The sequence below is a fragment of the Entelurus aequoreus genome, linkage group LG01 (genome assembly GCF_033978785.1).
Source record: "Entelurus aequoreus isolate RoL-2023_Sb linkage group LG01, RoL_Eaeq_v1.1, whole genome shotgun sequence".
In the NCBI taxonomy this organism is placed as follows: Eukaryota; Metazoa; Chordata; class Actinopteri; order Syngnathiformes; family Syngnathidae; genus Entelurus; species Entelurus aequoreus.
The window spans coordinates 26,086,981-26,109,984 of record NC_084731.1 but is presented as its reverse complement, the minus strand read 5'-3'; the positions used below and the strand labels follow the sequence as shown (position 1 = coordinate 26,109,984).

General features: G+C 38.6%; 1 protein-coding gene across 2 annotated transcripts in view; it reads left to right on the top strand.

The window, feature by feature from the left end:
• Nucleotides 1-17,019, top strand: part of phf20a (PHD finger protein 20, a) — a 30,188-nt gene extending 13,169 nt beyond the window's left edge. The window contains exons 5-17 of one of the 2 annotated variants that reach the window (XM_062046542.1): nucleotides 626-702; nucleotides 781-1,333; nucleotides 2,344-2,394; nucleotides 2,495-2,764; nucleotides 3,043-3,234; nucleotides 3,321-3,416; nucleotides 6,844-6,999; nucleotides 11,257-11,429; nucleotides 11,506-11,605; nucleotides 13,499-13,694; nucleotides 13,757-14,201; nucleotides 14,859-15,039; nucleotides 15,908-17,019. In XM_062046542.1, the coding sequence (XP_061902526.1) occupies nucleotides 626-702; nucleotides 781-1,333; nucleotides 2,344-2,394; nucleotides 2,495-2,764; nucleotides 3,043-3,234; nucleotides 3,321-3,416; nucleotides 6,844-6,999; nucleotides 11,257-11,429; nucleotides 11,506-11,605; nucleotides 13,499-13,694; nucleotides 13,757-14,201; nucleotides 14,859-15,039; nucleotides 15,908-16,050 (2,633 nt within the window). In that variant the 3' untranslated portion in view covers nucleotides 16,051-17,019. The remainder of the gene's footprint in view (nucleotides 1-625; nucleotides 703-780; nucleotides 1,334-2,343; nucleotides 2,395-2,494; nucleotides 2,765-3,042; nucleotides 3,235-3,320; nucleotides 3,417-6,843; nucleotides 7,000-11,256; nucleotides 11,430-11,505; nucleotides 11,606-13,498; nucleotides 13,695-13,756; nucleotides 14,202-14,858; nucleotides 15,040-15,907) is intronic. The other variant, XM_062046550.1, reaches the window with a different exon arrangement.
• The last annotated feature ends 5,985 nt before the right edge of the window (nucleotides 17,020-23,004 follow it).

Sequence of the window (23,004 nt, the reverse complement as noted above, 5' to 3'; positions counted from 1 at the left end):
TATAAGTCACATATTTGGGGGAAATTTATTTGATAAAACCCAACACAAAGAATAGACATTTGAAAGGCAATTTAAAAAAAAAAAAAAAGAATAGTGAACAACAGGCTGAATAAGTGTACGTTATATGACGCATAAATAACCAACTGAGAACGTGCCTGGTATGTTAACGTAACATATTATGGTAAAAGTCATTTAAATAACTATAACATATAGAACATGCTATACGTTTACCAAACAATCTGTCACTCCTTTTTGCTAAATCCCATGAAATCTTATACGTCTAGTCTCTTACGTGAATGAGCTAAATAATAATATTTGATATTTTACAGTAATGTGTTAATAATTTCACACATAAGTTGGTCCTGAGTATATGTCGCACCCCCGGCCAAACTATGAAAAAAACTGCGACTTATAGTCCGAAAAATACGGTACTACTATGCGGAAATGTGTTTTTCGCAGTCTTGTCCAGAACTAATTAACAGTGTTAAGCGATGGATTACTGCATATTTTACAGAATCAAATTACAATATTGTGCACGTTTATTTTTTTAGCTTTTTCCATTTAAGATTAGAAGCTGCCGTAAAACAAAGCCTTGTTGTTTTTATTGTACTTTTGTCTTCCACAGCATCGTACACTGTGAAGTTCTTTGATGGGGTCATTCAGACAGTAAAGGAAATACACGTGAAACCTTTTATTAAAGAGGTACTTATGACAAATATTCCAAATCTCTTGCTACAGTACTCCATTTTTTACCCAGTGTCCTTGTTTGCCCAAAAACAGAGAGCTGCAGGGAAACCTCGGAGTTTGGAAAGAAATATGGTTAGGAGAGTGGCAAACCGCAGGAGGCCTCAAGTTAACGGCGATCCCAGGACCAAGCGGGCGAGGCGCAGCACCTCTGACCAGGAGGATGAAAGTAACAGTGAAGACGAGGAGCACGAAGCCAGAATGGCGAACAGAAAAAACAAGCGAGCAAACGGTAAAATGGAGCCCGCTCTTAAACAGGCGGAGGAAAAAATTGTGCAAGCGGACCAGAAGAAGCCCTGCGGTGATGCAGAAGCGACCAGCCGACTTACAAATGGAGCAAATGACTCTCATAAACAAAATGATGACAAATTTCATGTAAACGGAGAAGTGATAAAAGAGGATATTGAAATTGAAGCAAGCGCAACACAGCAATACTCTGACTCAGTCAAGCCATGCACAGAAGTGCCCAATCCAGTAGAGCAGACACCCACACAATCCAATGGAGATGTGGAGCAGAAACCAAACATCCAATCAGAGACCTCACAGCCTGCAGAAGACGTGCCGCCACCTGCCCCGCCGCCTGTGAAACGTAAGTCTTTATACAGTGAACAAGAAATTCTTTTTTTTTCCTAAAATGCAGAGGTAAATACTAATTCATATTTTTTAGTGGGTATTAATTAGGGATGTGCCGATTGATCAGCCACCAATCAGTATCAGCCGATTTTCTTGAAAAACTACGCATTCACAATTGCCAGTTACTGCCTTTCAAAGTCAATCACAAACGTCAATTCCCTATTATAATATTTATTCTTAGTCCCCCGGCTGACAAAGTAGCAGCTAATTATGTTTCTCCATACTCAGTGTGCAGCCGCTACCCTAAGTTAATACAAATCACCTCCATTACGGCAAAGAAACTGCATTTCTGAGTATCTTAAGTATCATTATCAATTATTAGGACGAGACTTAACATGTTACACACCGAGAGCAAGCAGAAGCAGGCATGCTAAAACCAACATAATAAATAAGTGCTTAGTAAAGTGTAAGAAGTGTAGACAGAATCACGTTGCAGCAGAAAGTAATCAGACATCAACAAGTAGATTAATAAGGATAATATAACAACTGTTGGTGTGTCAGCATTGTCACAGTCAGAGTAAGGCGGATAGATGGATTAAGGTGTTGTCGAAACCAATCAATACTAGAATGATTAGATTTTCTTAACATAATTTTCCGTCTATGTTAATGTTTTGTTAATGTACAAATTCTGAGAATAATTCCCTGGACACATAAGGTCTTTGAAGATAAAAATTATATAAATTAGTAATAGATAGTGGTTTTTGATTTTGTTTAATTATTGTGTATTATCGACTGTTTAGCTAAAATAATTCTATTTAATAAAAGAGAATAAGGAACTAGTTTAAATATTTTGCTGATATTGTTGAACTTTCAATAGCACTCACCATAAATAAATAGAATAATGGGCCGGTCTCTCTCATGGATGATTGTAATCGGTGGCAAAAATTCCTGATCGGAACATCCCTAATACTAATGTTGGGACTGATGAAAGATGATGAATGTCTTTGTCACTCTTGTCTTTGACAGCGGTGAGGAAGCAGGGTTTCCACAATCCAAATCGATTCAGCAGAGAACCACGTAAGTGCATCCTGAAATGTGTGCTTCTGTTATAAAAGATACTTTGCATTTTAATAGACGTCTCTGAATCATACCTGATTTGTCCCATTGCACTTTGCAGTGTACCGCGTCATCAAAAACCAACCTCCTCCCGTACTCTCCATCAACCTTGACCACAACCCATTTAAGTGTAGCTCCCCCGGCTGCACAAAGTCATTCCGTAAGGCTAAGCTGTTGCATTACCATATGAAATATTACCATGGCGAGGAGCAACCTCTGGAGTCCGAGTGCAGCCCCACCAGGAGCATCCAGACCAGAGCATCAGAAAAACAGGCCACGGGCTCCAGCCTGGACGGCCCAAAGAGAAGGAGAACCATTTCGGCTTCTATGCGTGAGTAGTTCCTCATTGGATAAATGGAGAAAGTCAGCATGAGCGTGCTCACGAGGCTCACACTAAATGCTAATCAAGCCGTTTCAACTGGTTCTAAACCGGTTGTTTTCATCTAAAAACAGGAATCAGCATTATTGATGGTTAATTAGTAGTGCACAGTCTCATGATTCTTGTGGCTTCGACAAATCAACATTGAGTAACACATTATTGCGGGTTCAAACCATCTCATATTTGCCCAATGCGCACCCCCCCCCCCCCCCCCCCCCCCCCCCCCCCAGACACTGTTGTAGCTGCTGCAGCTACTCGAGGTGAAGTGAAACCTGCAGGCAGACGCACATCTGCTCCCTCTGCGATCAACACGCATGGCCACCAGCAGAGGGCGCTACTCAGGGAGAAAAGCAAGGAGAACCAGCTGAACAGAAATGGATGCCTACAGGATAAAGTGGCAGACAAGTGCAGCTTTGACTTTGGTCAGTAATATTTCCCCTGTGCAAAATGACCACACTTGCGGATAATAGCAGTGTTAAGTTGCACACATTTCTTGCAACTTTTCTAGGTCTAATGAAAGACAGGCCAAAAGAAAAACCCAAACAGAAGGACTTCCTTCGCATTAAGCTAAAGAAGAGGAAGAAAAAGAAAAAGCTCCAGTCTGGTAAGCAGGGCTTTTGTGCATCATGCCATTGCATACATCTGCTGCTCTGCATGTCCACTCACTGTTACATTGTGAAAGTGGCTTAGCTGAACAGTATGGGAGTCCCCCATTTTGTCCTGCTTGCTGTGGTGGCTGAACCTCTGTGTGTGGGAGAAGTGTTACATCTGTTACTGGATCCATCACCCCATTCAGCCAATCCAATAATGTGCTCTCACATCTCTTAAGCCTGATTTAATTACATTGCAACAGCACGAAAGGCAGATTGTACTGTGGAATTAATAATGACTAACCTGAACACATTCAAACACTTATCGCTCTCAGTTATGCATGTACGTATGTGTACGTGTCGGCTCCCTTCCACAGATGAGCCATGTGACATTCAGGGACCCAATGATTAACCGGTTTTACTATTAGCCGTGATTCAAAACGTCACAGTTATTTAAGTGCAAAGGCGACATTACACCATGTGTTACAGTCCTCCTCATTCGCCTTAAACGGACATTATGCCGGTACGTCATTTTCGGCACAACCTGCACGGGATGAAAACAAATTTGCACGCTCCATTCGAGAGACGTGCTCTCGTAGCTTTAAATGGCGGCAGGACAAAGCTGCTAACTGTTCTCACCCCAAAAAAATGCTGTAGTCGGCAGTGTGGCAACAGTTCGGGTACGTAAAAAATGACCAGGAAGTAATTGCAGATGTAATATAAAAGCAAAGGGTAAAAACACCTACATTCTGGTATCACTTTTTTCAGAACTTTGTTGTAAAAAAAAACGGCTTCCGCGTCTGTCCCTGACACCCGCATTTCAGGCTGGCCGCGCTATAAACAAACCCCGCACATATTGCTGGTGCCTCGCCTGAGCTGCTGTGACTTAGATTACCGTAATAACCCATTTGTCACTCAAAAGCTCAGATTAAAGTTAAAGTACCAATCAATGATTGTCACACACACACGAGGTGTGGCGAAATTATTTTCTGCATTTGACCCATCACCCTTGATCACCCCCTGGGAGGTGAGGGTAGCAGTGAGCAGCAGCGGTGGCCGCGCCCGAGAATCATTTTTGGTGATTTAACCCCCAATTCCAACCCTTGATGCTGAGTGTCAAGCAGGGAGGTAATGGGTCCCATTTTTATAGTCTTTGGTATGACTCGGCCGGGGGGTATGAACTCACAACCTACCGATCTCAGGGCGGACACTCTAACCACTAGGCCACTGAGTAGGTTAAAAACCATTGAACTACGTTCTATAGTTCAAGACTTGCGGTAAATCATGCAGACTTTGTGGGAGCCAAAAACGATTACTTTGGAGAGAAAATATGATTCAGACCCTTATATTTTTTATCCTGAATATAAGGTGGATGAGCTACAAGTTTAACAAGCTCTGCTAAACAGATCTAGCTTTAGTGAAACACCAAGCATCATGTAGCAGTGTTGCTAAGTGCCAAACAAAAAATACAAACTACAAACATGATAAATATAGCTTACTGTACTGCTCTCACTGTGATGACGACTGATAGGATGTCCATATATTCCCGTTTATATGAAGAATGAATCATGAAAATGATTCCTGCAGACACCTTCTTCGGTTGTGTGTGTTAGTCTCCATCTCCAGGTATACATTGAATGTCACAGATGAACAACTTCTAGTTACATGGCTAAATCCTCCTAATATCCAGATGAGAGGCAGGATTTATAATCTAGAATAACTTTGACGAGGGAGTACAAAACGCCCCTTGCTAGACGCCCTGGTATTTGATCAATATTGAAATCACGATTGTTATGATTATTTACAATGTTATGTAAACCTAATTTTATTGCCCTTTCTATTTTAAACACAAATACATGTTAACTGGGCGTTCATTTAAAAATGAAATATAATAAACATTTACAAAGGGCTAACTAAAAATAAATATGCCATTGCAGAGTGTGATCATAAAGTGCAAATACCGGTAAGTGAAAAAATAAGATTATGCACAACAGACAGATATAAGGAACACACTGTACTGCTCAGTGTATATAGGACATCCATTAATCCAACCATTTTCTACAGTTTGTGTCTTTGCTAAATAAAATGGTATTACATCTGTTATTTATGCGTGTGTTTGAGAGATGGATGGATATGGGTCGGTCCCTTGGTCCATGGTTGATGTTCCAGTAGTCTGTACGTCGGTCTGGGCTGTAAGCCGTTGACGGGCGGGGACCGCTCTGTGAGCAACCATAACTGTTTGGATTATTAGCTTCACGTCACGGGCAAACGTTGGTGGTTGAGGAAAGAAGGAAAGTGTTTCTAATGCTTAACCTGCCGCCGCAACTCAATAATTAGTTTAAATGTGCACACCAGCGCAGCTTTTCCGTGCAACTTATTGTGGCATTTTAGGGCTTGCGGGAGGATGCCTAGAGAACGGTGAGGCGTGCGGGCGTGTTTTCCGGCAATAAAATATGGGTCACTCTACGGGAGAGAAGGGCACCAATGTAATAATGCATTTATTTTTCCAAAAATGTTTCGGTAGCTACAGGCGACCAGCTGATAACTGTCAGTCACCCTCTCACTCACTCTTATTGGCTCTCACATGAGTCCACTGACTTTTGGTCAGTGATATGCAGCGGAGCCTGATTTTTAAATTTGAATATCACAGACTCTCATTTAATTGTAGCGGCCAAAATCGTAATCACGAATAAACTTCGATTAATTGTGTAGCTCGAAATTACTGAATTTGTGGCATTTTGTGATGTTTAGACGGTATTTTCACGTACTTTGCAGATTGTAAATACAATTGGATATGGTTTAATAGATACAATGAAACACAATGAAGCATATAAAGTCAAAATAGTTTTTGCACTACTGGTACTTTAAAGATTGCTTTTTCCTATCGGTGTTGAATAAACTATAGGCATTGTAAGTTAATATAGCAAGTGTAAAGGAACTTTTAAAAGAGAGTATTAAAAATGAATAATTAGGCATAATTATATTTTATTATTCTCCCCTGGCGGATCAATATAGTTAATCTTAGTCTTACAGTAATACAAAAAATTATTAATTTTTAATACTCTTTGTTTATATATATTATTTTGTACCGTTATGTTAATATTTGACTACTGTAATTTCCGACAGTAATAAATAACATCACAATCTCATAGGAATGTCTTTGATTTTACGTATTTTTTTGCTGTGAAATTAATCAATGCATAATTGTGAAACCGATTATTACAAACATACAGTCAAAATCTATAATCAGTGCATCCCTAATCACATTTAATGGCCTGAAATAATGGTAGAGTACGTCCAAATGTTGACAGCGTCCCTGAGTGTTTTTGAATTGATCCCATTGTTCCATAATGCTTGTCTCATCCCCAATAGGCATACGTCCAATGAAATCTATTTTCAAACTTGTTTCACATCTGCTTCCCCCCTTCCCTGTATGAACAGACTGCACAGGTAGTGAGGAGAATATTGACATCTCGGTATTGTGCCCTCCACCCAAATTGAAAATGCCATTCAAACATCCCCCCCCACACAATCACAAGCCTGAGGCCTACCGCAGCAGGCCTGGATACAGCGACTCAATGCAGATAAATGTGGATGGTGGGTATCTCTGAACGCGCGTGTGTGTGTATACCCTGTGTGCATGTGATGTGACTGTCCATGGCTCCTTCATTCTTCTACTTCCACTCTTGTCTGTGAGCTGCAGCACACCTGCTTTCTCTGTCACGCACAACCAACCCGTTGTTGGCATTGGTTTCAATAGGTGTTCTCTTGTTTGAACCCCAAATTGTTCTCTAACTTGTTGTTTTATCTTGTAACCCACAAATGTTTACAGTGGAACCTTGATTTAGGAACAGAGTGGTTGTTAAACAGGGTTCATAAAAAGAAAGGTTTGTATATTGAAGCAAACTTCTCCATAACAAACAATGTAAACAAGAATGATGGGTTCCAGCCTCGACAAAATTATATATTTTAGTAAGGAGTGATGGATTAACTTTCTCTTTAATAACTGGCTCAACTGTCTTCCTTTGACAACATGCACACGCACTGTCACTAATCCTAGGGGTGAACAATTATGGCAAAAATAATAATCGCGATTATTGTGTGAATGCCAATAGGCACTTATGTTATTCGGCACCATTGTTCATTTATTCTACCTCTCCCACTTTGTTCTTCGGTCATCCGTAACTCCATCGTTCATCGGATTAATTCCGTTCAAACGTCAAAATGATCAGCGCATTCAGGACGCGTTTGCTCTTTCAACAAACCTTTCCAAAAATTACCGGTTTTACTGTAATTCATAATTTTCCAGTATTTACCCCCTTTTTTAATTTTCTGGTTCCCATGTCTTTCAACCAATTTAAACCTTTCCACCATTAAAATGTTTCTTAGTCAGGCCAATAAAGTTATCTGCCAATTAAAGCGGGAATATTCCTTTTTACAGTTATAATTTGTTTATTTTCATTCAAAATGGTCCACCATTCTCACTTAAGGATGCCGTTTTTCCTCCCTGAAAATGACATTGAATGCAAGTAAATGTTCAACAGAATCAACACTATTGGAAATCTATTAGTTGTGATAGAAAAACATTTATTTAGTCTGAAATTAGAAAAAAAAAGTTCAAAACCGTAACAAAGCTTTTTAGATTTACTAAGGTCTGACATGTTTAGTATCTTTACCAGTGGCAGTAGCCAGACAAAGATGGCAGTGCGTAACTGGCAACCTCTTTTGGGGCTGTAAATCTAATTTTGAAATGAGCATTTCCTACTACTGTTATCAGTTATAAAGGTATTCGAAAAAAACATAATTTATTAATGCCTTTTCCTATATTAGGGCCATTTAATGATGACTTGAGATTAAATTATTACATATGGCACCTTTTTAAAGTGTTTTCATTTAGCCAGGGATGTCTATAATTCCCCTACTACTATAAGTTATGCTTTCAATTTTTCCCACTAAATGTTAGCTTGTTTGCAAGTAAATATTCATAGAAGTGGGTAAAATATTTAATTGTTAAAAAATGTTGCTTTATCCCCAACATTAGCTGAAAACATAGTACTGTTGCAACAAATAATTCTGGGAAATTAGATGTCATTTATAATGGCTGAATAGCTCCCTTTGACAGCCAAAGTGAAACAATACCTGGACAGCAGGGCTGTTTGGCGAAGAGCATAATACCCGTGCCTTTCACCCAAGTAATGTGTGTTTGAATCCTGGAAGGGACCAAAAAACAAATGTTTTGGCAATTTTAAAACTTTGGGTCAAGTAGTTTAATTCAAAACATTACGACATACGATTATCATTTCTATATTCATAGTACGTTTCTACCATTCATTCTACATCCCACTAGCATTTCAGTTGAGCTCCAGCTCTTCAATATTTAAACCATTCCTGCTGTTCATTCAAACTTTTTCGTTAAATTAATTTTGCAGTCGTTCATGTTCAGCAATGATTGGGGCATTCACACGCAGTTCCTACCTGAATTGCCTAAACTCTAGTTTTGATTGATATTGTAATCACGATTAATAACACAATTATTAATTAATTTGAAAACGGGAGTATTTATTGGGCCACCAAGACTAAACTTTAAGTATACCGTATATTACCAAATAAACGCCCTTGGGCAAATAACCGCCCATGTCCTAATAGTCTGACCCCATTTTGTGAATTAACCGCCTATGTCCAAATAGCCGCCCATGGGCTGTTATTCGCATAATTTAGATTAAAATGCTACTGGGGTTGCGTTTGCTGCAGTATTATTGTTTTGATGGTTTTATAGAGTATTTGGTACCATAATTGTATTTTTTCTGTATGCTGCTTTATTTAAAACTTGGAGTACTGTAGCCTTTATTTTATTTAAGTGACAGTATTATTGTTCTGTTTTGATGGTGGGTTTTATACTTGAGTACTTGGTACCATAATTTTATTTTTCCCGGTAGTGAAGTGAAGTGAATTACATTTATATAGCGCTTTTTCTCAAGTGACTCAAAGCGCTTTACATTGTGAAACCCAATATCTAAGTTACATTTAAACCAGTGTGGGTGGCACTGGGAGCAGGTGGGTAAAGTGTCTTGCCCAAGGACACAACGGCAGTGACTAGGATGGCGGAAGCGGGGATCGAACCTGCAACCCTCAAGTTGCTGGCACGGCCGCTCTACCAACCGAGCTATACCGTCCCGATAGTAGGCTGCTTTATTTAAAAAGTTTATTTATTTTTAGTATTGGTATTCTATTGGACAATTGTTGCACTACTGCCATGTTGAGGCCTTGTTGATCTCTTGTCTTTTGATAGCCTACCTCATGTTGATCTCTTGTTTTTTTGTTTGTATGTTTACAATAGCTTTTACATTTAAAGTTTTTTGTACGAAAAAAAAAATACTGGACAGTAACCATTGTAACCAAATAATGGCCTGGTGCAGGCTGGTGCAAAAATAAATAAAAGCCTTGTGCAAATAACCGCCTGCTTCTTTTAAACGCATGCCTCCAAAATCGTTTTTGTGAAATAAACGCCCGGGCTACTATTTGGTAATATACGGTAGTTTAAAAAAACGGATACGAATTGGTAACAAAGAAGTAAAAACAATAATAGAAATCACAGTACATTTAAATAACAGCAATATAAAAATTGATAACGTTTAGTTTTTAAGTCAGTTTTTTACCTTTTACACTAATTTTACCACCACAGAGTGCATGCTTTTTGCATCACATAAAATGTTTAATTAAATGCAAAAATCCTCACATTTCATGGTGCAATACATCTTTGGACAATTTTGACCAGTATTTTAAGTCAGAGCATACTAATTGTGTAAATGTATCAAAAAGTATTTTAAGTACATTATGCTTGTGTAAGTTACATTTTTGAAACCTTTATTTTGTTAGCGCAGTTAGACTGGATTTGGCGCACTGCACTATTATTGTGAAGGACGGGACTGAGCTTGACGACGAGTAAGGATACAATTTGAGGCTGTAAAAAAGAGAGGGCCTCTGAAGTTGCGACTGCTGTTCTGTTTGTGCGTTGATGTTATATTGATAATGTCGTTCACAAGTTACAACACAAGCAAATGAGATGTGGTGTAGGTGTTTGGATTGTTCTTGTTAGCTTTAGCTCCGTATTTTAGTCGCTGTTTCAAAGGGGCCGTCTCCACATTGTTTAGTTTAGTACGGGGCGGCTGAGTGTGTCGGAGATAAATGAGCTGTCCTGAACACATTATTTTCCCAAACAAATGTTCCTTCTCCTCACAATGACAACATTCCACTTGCATTTATGTCAATTTCCTTGATATTCTGCCTTAACATTCCGGATCGCAGTATCGGATCGAGACTTTGAATCGGATCGGATTCAAGGACAAAAAAATTGTATTGGATTGAGACCAAAAATGCTGATCGGGACATCCCTATTTTAAACCACACATCGTTTGTCCGTTTCTTTCTTGAGCTAGAAAAACTAGAAAACATGTAAAAAGGCTCACAAAGTGGCACCGTAGTTCACAGCAGCACTGTGCTCGTCTGACTGAATAAGCACGGCGATGGCTGTGTTGCAGGCACAAAATAGTGGCGCTGCGAGACACGATGAGTGGATGAAACGTTCTTACATGGAGACAAGGTTTGTGCACAAAGCATGATTTTATTAGGGCTGCGGTTCATAAATCTAAAAGTTTGTGCAATGAGGGGTTCGTAAATTGAGGTTTCACTGTGTTAGACTTATTCCGTTCAAACAGAATGATATCATTACATTCAAACCGTTCTAGAATTATATAAAGTTCAAACAGTCCTAAAATTATATTATTTGAACAGTCTTTCAGGTTTCTGCTTTGTCATTGCCACTGTTTTGTTACTGGTTTGTTCTTATCACTCTAGATGACGACAGTTTAAGTGACTGGTCTACTGACAGCTGTGGATGGAGTGATGAGGACTACGGGGTGGATTTGACAACCCCGCCCCTCAGCCTGGATTCTGGTGCTGCGAGCAACGACCAAGAGATTGTACGATGCATCTGTGAGGTGGAAGAAGAGAACGATTTCATGATCCAGGTGCGATTTAAAATTTGTACAATTAAGTGATTTTTTTTTCAAGTTTTAAACTGTTTTCTGAATTTCTCATCCTCAGTGTGAAGATTGTTTATGCTGGCAGCATGGCACATGCATGGGCTTGCTGGAAGACAACGTTCCAGACAGATATGCGTGTTACATTTGCAGAGACCCTCCAGGTGAGGAAATGAATTGACTTGCTGAGACACTACATTTAAAAATGTTATAAATGAAAAATAGACAATTAAATCCAGCCAAATATGCGTAATTACCTTAATTTCCAGGCGATAGAGCGCACACGTATTTAAGCCGCACCCACCAAATTTTAGAAGAAATAGATATTTTTTATATATTAGCCGCACCAGACCGTAAGCCGCAGATATACAGTACAGGCCAAAAGTTTGGACACACCTTCTCATTCAATGCGTTTTCTTTATTTTCATGACTATTTACATTGTAGATTGTCACTGTAGCATCTAAACTGAATGAACACATGTGGAGTTATGTACTTAACAAAAAAAGGTGAAATAACTGAAAACATGTTTTATATTCTTGTTTCTTCAAAATAGCCACCTCTGATTACTGCTTTGCACACTCTTGGCATTCTCTCGATGATCTTCAAGATGGTAAATGGTAATGGGTTGTACTTGTATAGCGCTTTTCCACCTTCAAGGAACTCAAAGCGCTTTGACACTATTTCCACATTCACCCATACACACACACACATTCACACACTGATTGCGGTAGAGAGAGGTAGTCACCTAAAATGGTTTTCACGTAACAGGTGTCATAGTTTTGATGCCTTCAGTGAAAATCTACAATGTAAATAGTCTTGAAAATAAAGAAAAGGCATTGAAATGAGGTGTGTCCAAATTTTTGGCCTGAACTGTATATTTTGTAAATGTTTATTTACATACATTTGCGTTGACCAGCATTCCTCCAATGGGGAATTCAAATTGCTAGTCTCTCCCAGATTCTTTTTATGGCAATACGCTGATGTTTATATTCAATCTCCAGGCAATAGTTGGTATTTTGTAGTTTATTCTCAAAGCTTAGAGGACAAACCTGAGACCAACCCAGCACCCAAGCGTTCCCTAGCCCGGTCCAGATCGGTCTACCAAAACCCCGGAACTCCTGTCTACTTCCTCCTTCTCCTGTCCCCCCCCCCACCTGCTGTTTCCCCAGTCTAGCTGTGCTCCTTATCTTAGGAATGTAATGGCAGTCTCAACAAAGACAGCGCTCTGACTCTAACCAAGGACACTCGAATCCAAGCACTTTGTACCACACGAGACATTAACTGATGTAAATATGACTATAGGAGTTTTTAGAAAGAAGTAACACTTAAATATGGATATGATTCTGATCTGCTTCCAACAATACCTAATTTTTTCCAAACGGCTCCTGTAACAGCAGTAAAATGGCTAATCAAACAAAACAGAAATAATTACCATGGACCCAATAGCAGTGGAAGCTAGCTCTCCACTCAGCTTAACAGACTCAATAACTACGGTGACGCTTTGGTGAATTCACGAAAACTGAAACAATACAAAAGAAAAATGCCGTTGTAAGTTAATAATACTAAGAAAGACACTCGTAAACGTGTTAGCATAGTAGCTAATGCTAACGACGCTAGCTTCATTTAATTACCATAGCTTGTACAAATATACATAAAAACACTCTGACAGACATCACACATGGGATGGTTTAGTAGGTAAAAATGTTTGTACTTATGCTGTAAAACTTACAAACGTTGCTTGGAGTGATACATTAATAATCCATATGTGTAGAAGCACTATGGACGGCTAAAAGACCGAACGGCAACTGAAAAAAAGTCTTAACACAAGGACAATGCGGCCACTGCAGCACCTGCAGTGAGAAAATTTGTCCATAAGATGGCGACATAGGAAAAACAATAACCCCTATTCAGTGTGTTTGCTTGTTATTAATTTACTTTATAGCTGGCTGTTAGCAAAGAAAAATCTATACATTTTCCGCACCATTTTATAAGCCTAGAAAAAAGGTAGCGGCTTATAGTCCGGATTTTACGGTACACTTTTCTGATTTATTTGCAGGCCAGAGGCAGAGTCTGCGCTACTGGTATGACCGTGAATGGTTGAACAATGGTCATATGTACGGCTTGTCCTTCTTGGAAGAAAACTACTCTCACCAAAACTCCAAAAAGATCACCACCACACACCAACTACTTGGAGATGTGCATCATGTGGTGGAAGTCCTCAATGGACTGCATCTGAAGATGAACATTTTACAGTGAGTCCAGGGACACTGCATTAAAATACAGAAAAACATCTTCATGCCTGTCTTGTCCTCAGGAACAACACACATCCTGACCTGAAGCTGTGGTGCCAACCTTGGAAGAGTAATGCAAGGCCACCGATTAGCTCTGACTCTTGTCGCGGCAGCAACACCGCGCCCTCTCCCGTGACTCCCGATGAGGACATGAGTCGGGGCGAGATTTTAATGTCCAACGCCCTGGAGAAACTAAGCCGGGCTGCAGCCGCTGCCACCTCGTCTTCCTCGTCGTCCTCGTCGTCCCCATTCCCGTCATTCCAGGACTCGTACATCACCAGCGAACACTGCTACCAAAAACCACGGGCGTACTACCCTGCGGTGGAGCAGAGGCTGGTGGTGGAGACCCGACAGGGCTCCGAGCTGGAGGACAGTTTGAGAAGCACTGAGGAGCTGCTGGAGCGAGAGCAGCGTTTTGGCAGCCTGCTGGACACGGACAAACCCAAGTCCATCACCGTGAAAAACAAGGTTGGTTCTTTTTCAATTTGGATTCGAAATAGAGATGTCCGATAATATCGGACTGCTGATATAATCGGCCGATAAATGCTTTAAAATGTAATATCGGAAATTATCGGTATCGGTTTCAAAAAGTAAAAGTTATGACTTTTTAAAACGCCGCTGTACGGAGTGGTACACGGACGTAGAGAGAAGTACAGAGCGCCAATAAACCTTAAAGGCACTGCCTTTGCGTGCCGGTTCAATCACATAATATCTACGGCTTTTCACACACACAAGTGAATGCATGCACACTTGGTCAACAGCCATACAGGTCACACTGAGGGTGACCGTACAAACAACTTTAACACTGTTACAAATATGCGCCACACTGAACACACACCAAACAAGAATGACAAACACTTTTCGGGAGAACATCCGCACCGTAACACAACAGAACAAATACCCAGAACCCCTTGCAGCACTAACTCTTCCGGGATGCTACAATATACACCCCCTGCCACCCCCTAACCACCTCAAACTAACCTTTTTCGCACTCTCTTGGCATTGTCTCGATACAGGGAAGGATACAAATTAGGTGTCTGCATTATTTCCAATTCTGATTTATTCCATGGTTGAGGTGCAATGACAAATGTTGCAATTAATGTTTTTCACCACGAACATCTCCAGGCTTTGGCAGGCGGCTCCTGGTCTGAGGTGGAAGTAAAGAAGGAGGCTTGGTGTTACCCTGAGGAAACTGCAGACAACGGCAAACCACAGCAGCAGTGGCAGATCAACCTGCTGGATCACATAGATGCAGTTCAAGACGAGGTCTCACACAGGATGGACTTCATCGAGCGCGAGTTGGACGGTAAGCTTTGCTTTGTTTTGTTAACATATTGCGTCATTTTCGGTTGTATTATTTTCTCAAAACTATTATTAATATCCTTTTTAATGTACTGTTAATATATTGTTACTTTCTGTCGTAACATGTTTCCATGTACACTTATGTTTAAATATAATAAACAATTATTCTTCTGTTTGTTTTCAGCAGTACAACACATTACTTGGTATCGATCCAATACCAAGTACCGTATTTTTCGGATTACAAATCGCTCCGGAGTATAAGTCGCACCGGCCGAAAATGCATAATAAAGAAGGAAAAAAACATACATATGTCGCATTTTTTGGAGAAATTTATTTGATAAAATCCAACACCAAGAATAGACATTTGAAAGGCAATTTAAAAGAAATAAAGAATAGTGAACAACAGGCTGAGTAATTGTGCGTTATATAGCTTGTAACCTGCAGTATATGATTTCCTTTTCGGTGCCATTTTTGTTCAGCCCTTCTCAGTTTTTATAAGTTACCGCCAATGTTGAAATGATCAATTTTCATAGGTACGGAAGTAGTAGCAGGTAGCATCTTTTTTTTCCACAATGCACTTCTGCCATGACCCGCCCCCGCCAAATTTTTATTGGTTGACGTGTGTGTGTGACGATTGCTGATATACGCCTAGTCTCTTACGTGAATGAGATAAATAATATTATTTGCTATTTTACGGTAATGTGTTAATAATTTCACACATAAATCGCTCCAGAGTATAAGTCGCACCCCCGGCCAAACTATGAAAAAAAATCTGCTATTTATAATCCGAAAAATATGGTATTACCTTTTAAGGGAGCTATTTATATCATTTGCTAAACTGTACACTAATCGCACACTTTTCTTCTCCTCAGTGCTGGAAAGCTGGTTGGACTACACCGGGGAACTGGAGCCTCCTGAGCCCTTGGCCCGTCTGCCTCAGCTCAAACACCGCATGAAGCGACTGATGTCACAACTGGGAAAGGTGCAGCAGATCGCCCTGTTTAGCTCCACATGAGGGCGCCAGAGATCAGCAGCAAGGGACTGTCATGAAGCGACGGTCAAGCGCAAAGACTGGTTGTTCACTAGTTCTCTCCGGCCTGAGGTTTGCAGCTGTTCCTCTCCGTCTTTGAGGAGTCCGATGCGGTGTAGTCGTATGCGACAGGCGGGCGTAAAACTGACACGCTTACACGAACAAGTAAGGAAGGTCCGCATCATCAATCAGGATTAAACACAAGAAGTAACCTCGTACATGCAAGAGAAAGTCCAGATTACTCCATGGTTCCCATGCAACTTGATAAGATGCCATATAGCTGAAGGTTGGTCTGCTTTTTGTTCTCAGTGCTTTAAAGACGGGCGTTATATACTGCTTGCAAGTTAAGTTCCTCTGGAAGAATATTTTTGAATACATGGCCACACTTTTTGCATCGTCAATGTTCAAATATACATGTCGGTTCTCTTCTTGCATCCTCAAAGAACTCTTTATGTAATGGCACTTTACAGGCACTCATGTCAAACCTTTTGATCTGTTTTTGACTACCTGGAGTGTTTTGTTCTTCTTCTTTACAGTGAAGTTATTTTTGTCTTCAATCACAGGAATTTTTAACTTTACCATTTTGAAATAGTGACATTCATTTATTCTGTGTTTGTCTTCACTGTAGCGCCGCTCTCCAGGTTCAGTCGTGTGCCGGGTTTTTGTGTTTCTGTTCAAGTATTCCTTCATATAATTGTTGCTGTAACACTTAACTCACTAAAGGCATATTCTAATCCAGACTGTTTCCCTACTCAAATTGTATTGCCCCCTTTTTTTTTTTTCTGTTTCACCTTTACAGTACTTTGTAAATACTGTATGTTCTTTTAAATCCTGAGATTGTTCTCCAAATACAGATGTCGTCTGCTACTGTACTATCTGACGTAGAGCAGGGAAAATGTCAAACACATTTGCTGGTACATAAATAAACTATTATTATTAATCATAAAGCAAAGTCTTTGCTTGAACATTCTGGGGATATAAATGAAATAACTTTTTATCCTTGACACGACTGCCACAAAACTGGTAACATGTTTTCTTCTTAGACGATTTGTGCTCTTACACAATCGGATCAAAATGGGGACTAGCAGTTTGACTAAAATGTTTCCTGAGCTGGGGAATATATAACGGGATGATTCCTTTCCCATTGAGCAAGGCATTTATTCTCCCAACAACCCCATGCTATTAAAAAAAGGGGGCCAGATACAGCAAAAAAACAGCTTTGCGTGCATACTTGATCATTTCATAGATTTGTAACGCTTACATAATCCGATTGAAAATGGGGCATTTGATGGCAGTTTTAGTCGGGTAATCCCTCAATATCTTAACCCGGGTCCGGCGTGGTGACAAAGCAGCACAAATACAGACAATACTGGTATATATGAAAAAGTGGGGAAAAAAATGTTGGTCCTAAGCATTAAAATGGCAGAATAAACTTAAAAAATAAATACCCCTGTAGTATTAGCCACTAGTGGACACTAAACCAATCAGGGCGTGTTGTTCAGTGGCCACTGATTGACTCAGCCATAATATTTAGATCAGAGGTAAATGGGTTATACTTGTATAGCGCTTTTCTACCTTCAAGGTAATCTAAGCGCTTTGACACTATTTCCACATTCACCCGCATTCACACTGATGGTGGGAGCTGCCATGCAAGGCCCTAACCACAACCCATCAGTAGAAAGGGTGAAGTGTCTTGCTCAAGGACACAACGGACGTGGTGTGGTTGGTAGACGACGGGGATCGAACCAGGAACCCTCAGGTTGCTGGCACGGCCTCTCTACCAGCTGCGCCACGCCGTCTCCAAAGTCGTTTTCACTGAGGGGCCACGTCGCAGTTATGTTTGGCCCCAGAGGGCCACTTCTCACCGTGAATACTATTATTACACAATTTTTTTAGTAGAATTTCCACCAAAAAAAAAACAATGTAAAAAACAATATGGTGAATTGCAATAATTTCACCTCAAGATGTAGTGTATATTACTGTAAATGGAAAAACAGTACTGCTGTTTTTATGGTAAAAAAAAAAAAAAAAAAAAAAGCAGCTCAGTTGCCAGAATTTTACTGTAAAATGTACATTATTTTTTTTACTGTAAATAAAACTACAATTTTACAATAAAATTTTGGCAAATGAGCTGCCGTTTTTTTGTTTTGTTTTTTACTGCAAATCAACTAGATTTTTCGGTGTATTACTGTAAATGCCAAATGGCACCGCAGTTTATTTCAGTGAAAAAAGTACTGTTTTTCTTTTAGACAAAAATGCTGTAAAAATCACATTAAATTTCACAATTTTACCATGAAATCTATTGCTACTTTTGCATTGCACAATTTGATGGATAACTTGCTTTGAAATAATTATTATTAGAATATGAGGCATATGAAACCTTTCTCAACATTTTCATAAAACTACGATAAGCACTGTCCAATTAAAAAGCATGACATTAAGGACAGCACTGTTAAGGACAAACCGTGGATAACAAAGGGACTATTGAAGTCCTGCAAAAAGAAAAATTATCTTTACAGAAGATATTTAAAGTACAGAACAAAAGAAACTGAACACAAATATAAAACGTACAAAAATAAGTTAACACAGATAATAAAGCACAGCAAAAGAACATATTACTGTAACCTATTAGAACAACATAAAATTAGCATCCAGGGTACGTGGAAAGTTTTAAATGGTATCATTAAAAAAAACATGACAAATAAGGAACATCCAAGCTATTTCATAGAAAATAATCAAACTATAAATGACCCTAAGGAAATAACGGATGCTTTTAACACCTTCTTTGTGAATGTTGGACCTAATTTAGCAAATGAAATTGTACAACCTGAAAACAGTGTCAAATTTAATGAACAAACCATTCAAAGCAACTTAGAATCGTTTTTTTATTTCCCCCGTTCATGAAAGTGAAATCACAGAAATTGTAAATTCTCAGAAAAACAAGAAGTCAACAGACTGCTGTGACTTGGACTTTTCTCTGATCAAAGAAATTGTTGATTTTATAGCTGTTCCCTTCACTTATATATGTAATATTTCTTTTATAAAAGGTGTTTTCCCAAAAAAAATGAAAACTGCAAAAGTTATTCCCATCTTCAAAAGTGGAGATAAGCATCAGTTCACCAACTATAGGCCTATTTCTTTACTCTCACAATTTTCAAAAGTCCTTGAAAAATTATTTGTGTCAAGATTAGACAGTTTTATTGATAAGCATCACTTGCTGAGTGAACACCAATACGGTTTTCGACCAAACAGGTCCACTTCCATGGCAGTGATGGAACTAGTTGAGGAGGTAACCACTGCAATTGATAAGAGGGAGTTTGTTGTTGGCGTTTTTATTGACCTGAGCAAGGCCTTTGACACCATCGATCACACATTACTTTTAAACAAAATGAAGAGATATGGTTTTAGAGGTCTTGCTCATGATTGGTTGAAGAGTTATCTTGGTGGCAGAGAACAGTATGTGCATATGAAAAATGTAGATTCAGATAACCAGATTATAACACATGGAGTACCCCAGGGTTCTGTATTGGGACCAAAATTGTTTTTATTGTATATTAATGATATCTGCAAAATCTTTAAAAAACTCAACAGTATTCTCTTTGCTGACGATACAAGTCTGTACTGTTCTGGGCAAGACCTTGGCCAACTCTTAGAGACTGTAGAGAGTGAACTCCACATACTAAAGCAATGGTTTGATGCCAATAAACTGTCAATCAACCTAAATAAAACAAAATATATAATTTTTGGAAATAGGAAAAATAACATACAGTGTCATATAAGAATTGATGATATGGAGATAGAAAGGGTGTATTCAACAACATTTTTGGGAATCTATATAGATGATAAATTGGAAACTACATGAATATACTTAAGACAAAGATGGCAAAAAAATATTGCTATGTTACATAAAATCAAAAACTCTGTAAATCAAAAGGCTCTTAATATGTTATATAATTCTTTCGTACTCCCTTATCTTAATTATTGTGTTGAAATCTGGGGTAACAATTACAAAACAAACATCAACTCTATATTCTTACTTCAAAAGAAAGCGATTAGAATTGTAAATTATGCAGATTATCATGACCATACCAATGCTCTGTTTATTAAATTAAAAACATTAAAACTGCACGATCTTGTTGACCTCAACACTGCTATTGTGACGTACAAAGCTCATAACCACATGCTGCCTGGGTGTCTACAGGAGAGGTTCAAACCCAGAGAGAATCCCTATGACCTCAGAGGTTCAGCTGTCTTTCAGAAAGCTAAGATAAGAACGAGCTTAAAAAGTAGATGTGTTTCTGTCAGGGGGGTTCAACTGTGGAACAGCTTGGATAATTCCTTAAAATGTTCCAGTTCCATTCACACATTTAAAAAACACTTTAAGACCAATGTCTTGAAAAAATATATCACTCTTGAATCAACACAGTAGTTAATACTATGATCAATGTTAATTAAAATACTAAATGTGGGATATAAATAATAATGGAAGTGTAATTGTTTGTATATAGTATATGAATTGGTACAAAGGTTTAACACGTGTACAAGGATATTTCACATGCCTTTACTGTATATATAATTGAACTGTGTTTATGTTGTGTATAATGTGTATTTATAATATGTTGTACAAAGGACATTTAATAATTTTCGGAAGTTCATTTTGTACAAAGGACACTTCATAATTTTCGGAAGTTCATCTTGTACTTTGACATTGTTTATAGGGTTAGGCGCAATAAGTGTTCAACTTCAGCCTAAACCCTTTCGTTCTGCAACATTTTCATTTTCAATCTATGAACTGTTTGTTTATTTTGTTGACGATTGACCGAAGAAATAATAATAAACTAATAAACTAACATATTTCTATTTAAAAATGGTTTGAATGTTTGATAATATATTTTTGCATAATTAGACAATATTTAAGTTCAAAAAATTTGCGATTACATAGAGTACATTTATTTTTTCTCCCAAAATAGAAAGAAAGAATACATTTAGTAAGAAAAGTTATGATACTTTTATTGATACACATTATTTCCAGGCTTTCGAGGGCCAAATAAAATGAAGTGGCGGGCCACATTGAGTTTGACACCCCTGATTTAGATGGTCTTAAACGGGTTATTTACGCTCTAGGTAAATTATTAATTTATCGCAGTTATGTGCAGAACCAATTAACCGTGATAAACAAGGAAGGACTGTACACTATTAACCCAAAAATGTATATTAATAAGAGCCGGTGTTCTGCTGTTTCATTACAAAAAAAAGCAACCAGTTGCGTTCCGATTGTTGGCAACATAAGTAATGGACGGATTTTGATGACCTTTTCAGAAAATGTCCGAAATAGGTCATGGAACAAGTGCTTTTGTATTTTTTTTTTTAAAGAATACCTGAGCTTGTCAAAATACTTAATGGCATTCATTCTGTCACCATGCAGTACAGACAAACAACATTTTAGGTTAATCAAGGTTTATACCAGGGGTGTCAAATGTTACGGCCCGAGGGCCGGATCAGGCTTGCGAACAGCTTTAATCCGGTCCGCGGGAGGAGTTTGCTAAGTATAAAAATGAGCCGAAATTTTGGAATGAAAGAAACCGCTGTTCTAAATGTGTCCACTAGATGTCACAATAGCAATTATTTGTATATTTGTAGATTATGCTACATATGTAAAAAAAAAAAAAAAAGTAGCCACATGACGTTAGTGCACCAGTCGAGAAAAATGAGCAAACTACATAAATAACATCCTGTAATTTGATTTTGATATTATTGTTTTATCTTGATGGATTGAAAATTAACACCAATGAGTTGACAGATGAACATTATCACATTATTTATTCAGAAAGTATAAATAACAACAAATAAAGATAGAATACTATTGACCGCAACATGTAAGTGTAAACAATCCCAACAACATTATGATTTGTACATTTTCAGAATGTGCTTGTTCTATTTTTAAACAAAGAAAACAATCTGAAGTTGTCTTTATTTTTAAGTCATCGTGCCGTGATTTTACCAGTGCGGCCCAAATGGGAGTAGATTTTTCTCCATGTGGCCCCCCATCTAAAATTAGTTTGACACCCCTGCTCTAGGTATAAAATGAATTTATCACGGTCATGTGCGGAACCAATTAACCGTGATAAACAAGGAACGGCTGTACACTATTGACCCAAAAATGTGTATTAATAAAAGCCGGTGTTCTGCAAAAAGTCGTAGTTTCATTAAAAAAAAAAATGCAACCAGTTGCGTTCCGATTTTGTCGGTTTTTGGTGACATTTTCAAAAAATGTCCGAAATAGGTCATGGAACAAGTGCTTTTGTATTTTTTCAAAAATTCTTAATGGCATTGATTCTGTCCCCATACAGTACAGACAAACAACAAGCCATGCATGTAAGGTTAATCAAGGTTTATACCATTTTTTGTTTCCTGCTATGTAAAATAATGCTAAAATATCCACAATATAGTAACCTTTTTCACCTTCATTGCTGTTGATATTTTGTTTAAAGAAAACCCTTCAGCGTGAATGGGCGTGCTTGCGCATGCTCAGTAGTTTTATGGGTAGCACATTTTCTCAGAACGGGTGCCCCCTCTGACGTCACACACCAGTGCGGTCCAAAATGCGGCCGGGGTCCCCGCAGCTCATTTTTAATTGGCCCTTATAAATAAAACTAAAACGACACTAATTTGATTTTTACAGCTACAACGCAAACCGATGTGTTAGCATACATTGACCTAGAATGGATGCATTTTTTTTTTTTAGCACCTGTACTGTACAGACTATATCAAAGTAGCACCCTCATACCCACACAGAAATTACAAATAAAATAAATAAAACTACAATTAAGCAATATTTATTTTTAAAACAGCGGTTTTGTCTTCACTATTCAGGCAGAGTGTGACCTCTATCTCCTCTTCCTGTGTCTGCCGCCTGGCGCCGCCTCTGATTGGCTGCCC